Raw genomic sequence first — 10113 nt, 5'->3', positions numbered from 1 at the left:
AAACAAATATCTCAAAATATTGAAAACAAGGAATACAAATTCTGTTTTTCATTAAATCCTTTATTTTCATATCACCAACCAAATACGTCTAGGATTTTCAAATCAACAAAAAATTATAACTATATTAAAAGTCTGAACCAATTATATTAATCAAAAACGATTTTCACACATCCATAAGAAGTTATCCCTTTTTTTTTCATCGGGTCTTGGTAAAGACCAGAGGCTCTCGTTAAGAGATCTATTGGTGATTTAGACGCACAAGTGCCCTATTCTCAAAAGTCGAAGAGTAGTTAAACTAAGCAACTTGTTGCCCAGCGTGCATAGAATCCATTGAGACTTTCTCTTGTCTCAGCAGGGAACTGTACGATTAGTCCGCTAGTTTCTTTGATCTCACTCGATATTCGTGAGCCATTGCATCAAATCTTTGAGAATGTAGTATTTGATGGTCAACATGGATTCGAAGCATCTCTTTTCCCTTTATAGAGAAAGAGGACCATAGATTGAATACTAAAATCGTGTTTCACCGTTGAAAGACTAAAATTAGCTAGATCAAAAAGGAAAAGATCCAAATAAGTTATATTTATATTTATATGTATATCCCCACTCCCTAGTGGAAGAAATCTGTTGGGTTGACTCATTAAATATAATTTTCTTTTCTTTAATTATTTTATTATTTTTCATTATTTACATTTTTGGTTTCCAAATATTGTAAGTAAATAAAAAATTAATTTTAGGGGCTGTGGTGGGAGGGAAGACCACGTTGAGTACATAACAAAGAAATATAGACATCAGATTTGAAGCAGGATGTTGTCACCCTCCCCAGTTGTGGGCTTGTCGGTTCTGGAAGAGGCCATTTTCGTAAATATACGAAAGTTAGAGGGTACTTTAGTAAATAAACCAATCAAAAAAGTTGATCCTAAATTGAATAGGCAAGTAAATTTAAGAACTTGTCAATTTGTACCGACACTTGTTTGAGGGAGGGAGTGTGTGTGTTACTTTGGATGCAACGTTTCACTTTTATACCATTCACATTTTCATCGACATTTTTTATATGGGTGTAGATTCAATTATTTTTGTTATTGTTGATGACGAATTTCGAAGAGGTACACATATTCTGTAGAACGAGTACCATTGAACAAATGGATCTGTAACAACGGATCTTCGACACCTGTGCAGTGTCCCACCTAAAAGACTCTAACGTTCAAGTCAGTAATCAGAGTAAAGATAACTTAGAGCACCTTGACAGATTTTTCATTTACCTCGTAGTGGTGGTGGTTTTCCATTTTTATAAGCGTTCCTGGCCAACCAGAAAGGACATTTCGTACGCGGTACAACGGTGCCACTTGTGATACGGGGTGTAGACGGTCAGGAATATTTCTTGGTGCGCAGTAGGCATTCTGCCATGCACCTGTCAGTCTGTCCTTTATGTAGACTGCTATCTGCATCCCACGGTGCGTCGCTTGTACCACCTAGTAGGCATATGGCAGCCTCTGTCCTCCCCGCTCATATGCTTCTCTCCCTTGGTGGTCTCACTTTCAATTGTCACTCCTAGATCCTCACACGTCTTTTTCTAGAATTTCTCCCTCAACGGTTATATTACTAAAATAATCGTTAAAATGAAAGAAAATTTATCGATAAAATATCACTAATATAGACATAATCTTAATAATAAGAATTTTTAACTTTATTTTCAAATGGTGAAATAATGTTTATTTGTTACTTTAAATATATTTTATGAATTTCTTGATTTTTCAAGAAATGTCCATATCGACATTGAAATTTATATCATTTTATGACATTGAGACTTCGATACATTTCTATCAAGATCGATGTTTAAAACCTTAGCATACACACCACATTATAACATATCAATTGGGATGGACACATTTCTATTGCATTCATGACACTTGTTTTATTCACCTAAAATGACTTCATCCGTCAACTTTTCTTGATAGGATTTAAGAACGGCGAAACTATTAAAAATCCAAGGAATAAATGACATTAATTATTAAAATTTGGAGACTAAATTTATACTTTTACATAAAGAAAATTAACTTCTTCTACATGTACAAGTCGACGAGATGGACGGATCCAGGACAGTTCAAGGGAACTTTTTTATCGAATAGATCCTATTGTGTGTTCAGTAGTTCTATAGCCACTACGTGATTGAATTTAAGTTCTAGTAGAACAGATTAAGATTCCCACCACTACATGATTGATTATTCACAATGAATCATTATTAGTTTTATGTATAAAATTTCATCCTATGTTAACTAGTTTCGATCTAGTGTAGCTTGCTACGTATATGACAATTTTATAGTCGAACCAACCTTTAAAAGGGGGTAACAACTTTGTGCATAACTTGACTAATCTCACGGAACCAGTTGCTTGACCCTACAACATTTGATGTTAGAAAACATATAGGAATTAATTTCTATGACAGATGGCTATCATGAGATTTGAATGGATTCTCTCTCAATTTATTTTAGTCCTTCTAGACTAATAAGTCACTCATAATGATTTTTTTTTCTTATTTGGTATCCGACAAAAGAGGGAGAGGAAAATTTTTCGGAAAATTTTAGTGGAAAAATTTTCTTTTTAAGTTTGAAGGGAACTCAATGGATCTTAATTTGAGTTTGTTTCAAATACTTACACACAGAAAATCTGTATTATCTAACCAAGTATAGACTATGGATACTCAGACGTAACTTGGATTATCCACAAGTCATAGATCAATGCACTGTACTCGATCTAAATTTAAACATTTCAAATTAAAATAATGAAAAACTAAAACTAAAACTAAAAAGTCTATTCTAAAACATTGTCATGATGTCTTGAGTTATATATTATGATTTACTTCATTTTCAATTTTATACTCTTGTTATTAATCTCAATTTACTTAACTAAATTATAATTCAAAGTTAACATGATACCACGTAGACAATTTACTTCTCTAATTAAATTTGTAATTCAAAGCAACAATATAATATCATATTGAAAACTGGTATGGTATAACTAACCAACTAATATTTGAACTTTAATAGTGATCGCCCTTTACACTAGAGAAAAAATTGACTACTTTTTCCATACATGCAACCAATATATGTTTATACATGCTATAGCTTTCAAATGATACTACAAATTTTTAGTCAACAATTTAGTTAACAATAAGTATATTGATTTATGTACATGGATATAGATATTAAAAATAAAACAAATAAAAACTTATAAACCAAATACTTTATTTGGAGGGAAAAAATCATAGCATGCGCAAGAGCAGAGGTCAGCCACCAACTTTAGGATACCGACCTGCGAGCTCGCCACCTATAACTTTAAAACTTTGAACAAAGGAAGGAATGCTTGTCATGATTTTGTCTATGTGATCCATGCCGTAATTCCTACAACGAGTCGAAAGATTCTACCTAATCCCTATAAATACATCATCACTCTACTAGTCAGGTATACAATTCTATTTGAAGCCAACCTAGTGATTCATATGAGTGTCAAAATGCTCTTTCTTTACGGGTAGATTTCCCTATTTAGCTCGTTTTGCGCTGCTCGTTCAATCGACTCGCTCTAATCTCAACTTGCAGAATTTGGCAAAAACATACTTTTATTAATAAAGCTCAAAGATAAACATATATATTAATTTTATCCATTGATTGATGTGTGTCTTTTTTTTAATTTCAACAATCTTAAAGTGGAGGATGAAAGCATGAATCTTTGCGGTAATAAGTGCTTTATTTTTAAGATTATGCTAGTAACAGAGAAGTGTGAAAAGATTAATACAAATTTGGACATTTACAAAGTTAAACAAGTGAAATAATGTTCATTTGAGATTTACTAATTACATATATTTTATTACAATATATACTTTTGGGTAAAGGACAAGCTAGTGGTAAGCACGATGAGATTAAAAATAAAAAGATAAAAAACTTTTTCTAGGTTGAAGATCGAAGATGTTTGCCGACAGACAAGTTGATGTAAACATGTCATGTCTGAAGAAAAAAAAAAGGACTTCCAATTATTTTACTGACATACGAACTTTGAATGGGCAACATGCAGTTATATGCTTGACATTTTGGCTCAATCCTTTCTGGTTTCTGTTTTCTTTGTATTTCCTTGAGAAATATTAGGACCCACGTTTTTCGGTTCTTGATTCTTGTTTTTAAATTTTAATGAGAAATCTAAGTATTCTATAATTAGTTATGTTTGTTGTTTTTCGGTTTTTAAAAATATTTTTAAAATTGTATAGAAATTTTCGTTCATGTTTATTGTTTTTGTTTCTTCATTTTTAATAAAGAAAAATGAATTGTATGGTCCCAACATCCTTAAATTTCAGTATGGTAAAATAATCTTTTGATTTATATTTTGGAACAAATTGGAAATGAGAACAAGAAAGAAAGAAACTTGTTTTGGTTGTTTCCGAAATTTCTATACAATTTTGAGAATGTTCCCTAAAAAAGAGAAACAAGAAACATAATTAGTTGTAAAATGCTTAATTTTCTTACAGACAAGTTTCTTAAATTTCTTAAGAAAAATGAAAACGAGAAACAAGAAACAGAAACATTTCGAAACCATTCGTTGTACTAAAAAAACTACTCTTTTCAACAACAATTGGCACCTATATCTAACCAAAAGGTTATGTATTCGAATCTTCCACCTCACTAAAACAACTATTATTTTCTGAAGTAACCTACAAAGTCTTTGACTTATAGTGACGTGGCATTATATTTGTTGAAGCTACTCAGATTATTAAGTTAAAAAAAATAGCTAGGACTAGAGAGAGCTTGGCTTGCACTAATGAAGTGTTTGTTGAAGCTAGCTTGATGAATAAGAAGAAAGTTGTGAAGGTTAATTGGTAGAGAATTGTGTTGAGTCTATATATGAGAATTAGAATATATGTATATAGGACGTCTGAATGATATGTTTTTTTTTTTTTTTCAATGTAGACTAAATTTGAATGAATTTTAATTGGAGATGTACATGAATCTTCCTTGAAGGATGAGAACCCACTATATAGCATCTACATCAAGAATTTCAATATTGTATATTTTATTAGTAGGATCATTTGTAGGAACTATACGTGTTTATGCAAAAAATGGGACGAGGTCAGACCTGGTCAAAGCCGACATGTGGCAGGGCTGAATGGATGCGTCGAGGGAGGACCTGCACAAGAGGGGCAAACTTTCTCACACTCAAGTTAGTAAGCAGCTCGGATTCAAAATAAAGTTATAGGAGAAATTCTATACGTGGTGTGGAAATGGTACCCTCTATTTATAGGTTAGGGATCCTACAAACCTTTCGACTGACGGTTGACAGTGTCACATGTTAGGTCGGACATGTCGGACTCAGCATGTCGACCTTTGAAGCAGATTGTGCCGCCTGCATGATTATCAAGGTGGAAATTGACTAACAAGTGTTCCACCTCAGACAGGTTTGAGGTGGACATGGTTTGTACACGCTGACGTTGGCGATGTCTGTCCTCCACAGGGCGTGATTATTTTCACCCCCAAATAATACGTAATAATAAACTTGCAAAATGAATCTATTTATCATAAAGGAGATTCGTTTTTACTTCGTTTCACTCTCTGATGTGGCGTGACATTAAGCCCAATTGGGAAAGAAAATGAAGTAGGTTTGAGGTAGGCCTTCGTGTATCGTTGGTAGACAGAGGGGTAGGTAAGCCAACAATGACTACTGTTCGGAGATAAAATATCAAGCCGCCACATTGAAGACATGGACTAGTTATCAAAAAGGGTTATCCGAAAGAGCCGGCCTACGGAGCTCCTTCTCGGAACCTTCCGAGGCGAAAGGTTTGTCACTCCCAAACAATTTATAACTTAGAAAGTGTCCAAGTTCGATTTTCTCGAACCCGACACATCCGACCTCAAATCCAACCAAAGTAACCGCCTGTCGTGACTCTTGTCAGAACCTAAACCTATAAATAAGAGGCCTTCAGTTCACCATTAGGTATGAGATTTTCTCCTCGAACTTAATATTGAGTCCAAGCTGCTTATCGACTTGAGCGTCAGAGATTTTGCCCTTTTGTGCAGGTCTTCCCTTTGAGTTTTGGGTCGGAGCAATGACCAGATTCGAGCTAAGCAAACGTTGTGCAAATTCTTGCATGAACATTTCACGCCATCTGTGGGAAGACAATTTAAGCCGTCCCAGCAATTAAAAGTGATCCGAGATGGTGCAGCCAGCAAACTCTACCAATACGATAGAAATGAGAGGTCTAAACGATAACAATGACACTCAACGTGAACTCGATGCCAAAATAGTTGAGGACGAGGTCCGAGCAGGGCAAGAGGTAGATCTACCTCGGAGATCTACTTTCCACACAAATAAGGAACTACCTCCTTCTCATCCAAGACTCGCTAAGACCAACCGAGGTCGAGGTGAGACCTCAAGAAAGACCCTCTGAAGGGCTGCTCCAGTTGCGGATCCTGAAGTTCTGGCTACCCTTCAACGATAGTTGGATGACATGTGCACTCGAGTGCGCACCATGGAGGAAATGTATACCGAGATGACGCGAGCCAACCAGATAGGATCTCCCTCCAAAGTGTCAGGTGGAGACGACATGCCTGATGATGGGGAAGATCAAGATCCACCCCTCCACCACGATAATCATGAACCCATCGCTAATAACGAGGGGGTTGACTATAGCCTGAGAGATCACAATCTCAGGAAGCACCTCGTCGACAAGAAGAGGAAGGCCTCAAGGGGTCCGGGGGTCTCTCCATCCCTGCTCCCAAAAGTACCAAACTTCGACCTCAAGGCCTAGTCAAAGTACACGCCCTTAACACCGGAGGCCGTGATTACGAGGGAAGAGTTCGACCTGATGAAACATAGGTTCGATGAACAAGTCAAGGCATTGAAGGCCAAGTGCGAGAAAAAGGAAAGCCTGTTCGATGATGGCAACGTAGGAGAGTCGCCATTCACCTCGGATGTCCTGAATGCCCTTATTCCTCCAAAGTTTAAAACGCCTCCATGAAGCCTTATGACAGGTCTAAGGACCCCAAGGACTATGTGGAGGTCTTTGAAAGCCTCATGGACTTCCAAGTGGCATCAAACGCCATCAAGTGCCGAGCTTTTCAGATCGCTCTCATAGGGAGCGCTCGACTTTGGTACAGAAGGTTGCCGGCAAGGTCGATCTCGACCTACAACCAGCTGAGGAAAGAATTCATTAGCCAATTCTCTTCTCGGCATTATAACAGAAAGACTGCCACTCACCTAGCTACCGTCCGACAGAAAGAAGGCGAGACCTTGAGAGAGTATGTGACTCGCTTCCAAAAGGAGCAGCTTAAGGTTGCACATTGCTCCGACGATTCGTCCATGTGCTACTTCCTTACCGGCCTGGCCGACGAGACTTTGACAGTCAAGTTAGGCGAGGAAGTGACGTCGACCTTCGTTGAAGTTCTACAGAAGGCCAAGAAAGTTATAGACGGGCAGAAGCTGCTCAGAACCAAGCTAGGCCGGGCAGACAAGAGTACCAACTAGAAGAAGTCAGGTGGCCAGGGAAAGGGGAAATCTGAACTAAGCCTAAGGACAAAGGATCATCTTCCTAGGGTCGATCTGATTACAAGAGATCCGACTCGGACTCCAACTGTCGGGGGCCTTATGACAGGTACACCCCGACCACCATTCCAATCTCCGAAATTCTAACCAATATCGAGGAGAACGGTTTGGAAAAACTCCTCAAGCGACCTGATAAGCTTAGGGGAGACCCAGAGAAGCGCAACAAAGACAGGTACTGTCGTTTCCATCGTGATCATGGTCATGATACCTTGAGTTGCTGGGAGTTGAAGCACCAGATTGTGGACCTTATTCAAGATGGCTACTTCAAAAAGTATGTTGATAAGCCGGGCTCGGCAGGGAAAAAGAAGAGAGGAAACGTTCAAGGATGCCACCTCGAAGGGATGACCGACCTGCGGTCATCAATACCAATTTTGGTGGCCCTAGTGGGGGCTAGTCTGTGAACAAGAGGAAGGAGCTTGCTATGGAGGCTCGTCGAGAAGTTTGCACCATCCAAGAGTAAAAGCCGACCTGCCCTATCTCTTTTTCTGACTTCGATTTGGAAGGGGTACACTTACCCCACAACGATGCCCTAGTAATCTCACTACTCATAGACCATGTCCAGGTCAGAAGAGTACTGGTGGATGGGGGCGCTTCTGCCAACATTCTGTCCCTCAATACTTACTTAGCACTAGGATGAACTAGGGCACAGCTGAAGAAGAGTCCAATTCCCTTAGTAGGATTCGCAGGTGAGTCTGTCACCCTGGACGGTTGCATTGATCTTCCCATCACTGTTGGCCAAGGTGACACTCAAGTTACTCAAATGGCCGAATTCATGGTGATAGATGGTAGGTCGGCCTGCAATGCCATTTTCGGACGACCTATTGTCCACTCACTTCGCGCCATCCCATCGACTCTGCACCAAGTCATGAAGTACTCCACAGTTAATGGGGTTGGCGTGATCCGAGGTGAGCAGAAAACATCACGTGAGTGTTATACATCAACTCTCAAGGGGTCGGCAGTCTGCGCCTAGGAAGAAATGGAAAATCTTCCAAGTCTGGCAGCTCGAGCTTCCGAGGACGAGCAGCCCAAGACCAACCAACCGAGGTGGTTGCGCCCACTGAAGAGTTGGAGCTTGCCCTTTACTCAGCCCAGAAAAACAGGTGAGCATAGAAACCAAGCTGAGGGTCAGCGGACAGGGAAGAGCTCATCTTCTTCCTCAGGGCGAATTCAGACGTGTTCGCATGGTCGCACGAAGACATGTCGGGCATTGATCCGAAAATAATGGTTCACCACCTCAACATCGACTCATCATTCCGACCTGTCAAGCAAAAAAGAAGACTTGTAAATAAGGAGAGGAGTGATGTAATTGTTGAGGAAGTGAACAAACTTTTAAAAGCTGAATACATCAAAGAAATTTTGTATCTTGAGTGGCTCTCTAACGTGGTCTTAGTTAAAAAATCTAACGGGAAGTGGATAATATGCGTAGATTTCACCAATCTCAACAAAGCTTGTCCAAAAGATTGTTTCCCACTACCAAGGATCGACCAGCTAGTGGACGTTACTGCCGGGCACGAGCTGCTCACCATCATGGATGCCTACTATGGATACAACTAGATAAAAATGCATGAGCCAGATCAAGTCTACACCTCTTTCATAACCGATCAAGACATGTACTACTACAAGGCCATGCACTCCAGTCTAAATAATGTATGGGTGACCTATCAAAGGATGGTGAGCAAAATGTTCGCTAGCCAGATCGGACGCAATATGGAAGTCTACGTGGATGACATGCTTGTCAAAAGCAAGCAGTCCAGGTCGCACCTAGTCGACTTGACTGAGACATTCGAGGTACTCCGAAAGTACAAAATGAAGTTAAATCCTGCGAAGTGTGCCTTTACGGTCTCGTCTAGCAAGTTTCTAAGGTTCATGGTTAATAATCGTGGCATTGAGGCTAACCCGGAAAAGATAAAAGGCGTTCTTGAGATGCAAGCATCGAGGACCATTAAGCAGCTACAATGCCTTAATGGGAGAATTGTCGCTCTCAACCGGTTCGTCTCCAGGTCTACCGACAAGTGCATCCCCTTCTTCAAGGTGTTAAGAACGAAGGGGACATTCGAGTGGATAGATGAGTGTGAGGCAGCTCTTAAGGAACTCAAAAACTACCTCTGCTCGGAACTGTTGCTCGCGAAGCCCATGCCAGGAGACAAGCTACATTTGTACTTGGCTGTATCAGCTAACGCAGTTAGCTCGGCCCTAGTTAAGTAGGATGAGGTACGACAAAGTCCTGTCTACTACACAAGTAAAGTCATGACCGAGGCCGTGACCAGATATCCCCAAATGGAAAAACTGGCCCTCGCTTTAGTCACTTCGGCAAGAAGACTGGGACCGTATTTCCAAGCCCATACTGTGACCGTGCTCACAAACACGCCCTTGAAGCAGGTTTTCCATAAGTCGGAGATGTCTGGACGTTTGATGAAATGTGCTGTGGAGTTGAGTGAGTATGATATCCAGTTCGAGCCCCGAAGGGCTATAAAGGAGCAGGTCGTTGCCGATTTCTTGGCCGAGCTCACTCCTCCACCAACTCAACCTCCG

At 39.7% G+C, this 10113-nt stretch overlaps 1 protein-coding gene across 1 annotated transcript; it reads left to right on the top strand.

Annotated features, from left to right (window-relative positions):
- Positions 1-6993: 6993 nt before the first annotated feature.
- LOC111021718 (uncharacterized) lies at positions 6994-7982 on the top strand. The gene is made up of 2 exons (XM_022298754.1): positions 6994-7482; positions 7572-7982. The coding sequence occupies exons 1-2, from the start codon at positions 6994-6996 to the stop codon at positions 7980-7982; spliced, it is 900 nt and encodes a 299-aa protein (XP_022154446.1).
- Positions 7983-10113: the final 2131 nt, after the last annotated feature.

This window comes from Momordica charantia (genome assembly GCF_013281855.1).
Source record: "Momordica charantia cultivar OHB3-1 chromosome 11 unlocalized genomic scaffold, Mcharantia_2.0 BLBB01000011.1, whole genome shotgun sequence".
Classification (NCBI taxonomy): domain Eukaryota; kingdom Viridiplantae; phylum Streptophyta; class Magnoliopsida; order Cucurbitales; family Cucurbitaceae; genus Momordica; species Momordica charantia.
This window is presented reverse-complemented; position numbering and strand designations above follow the sequence as displayed.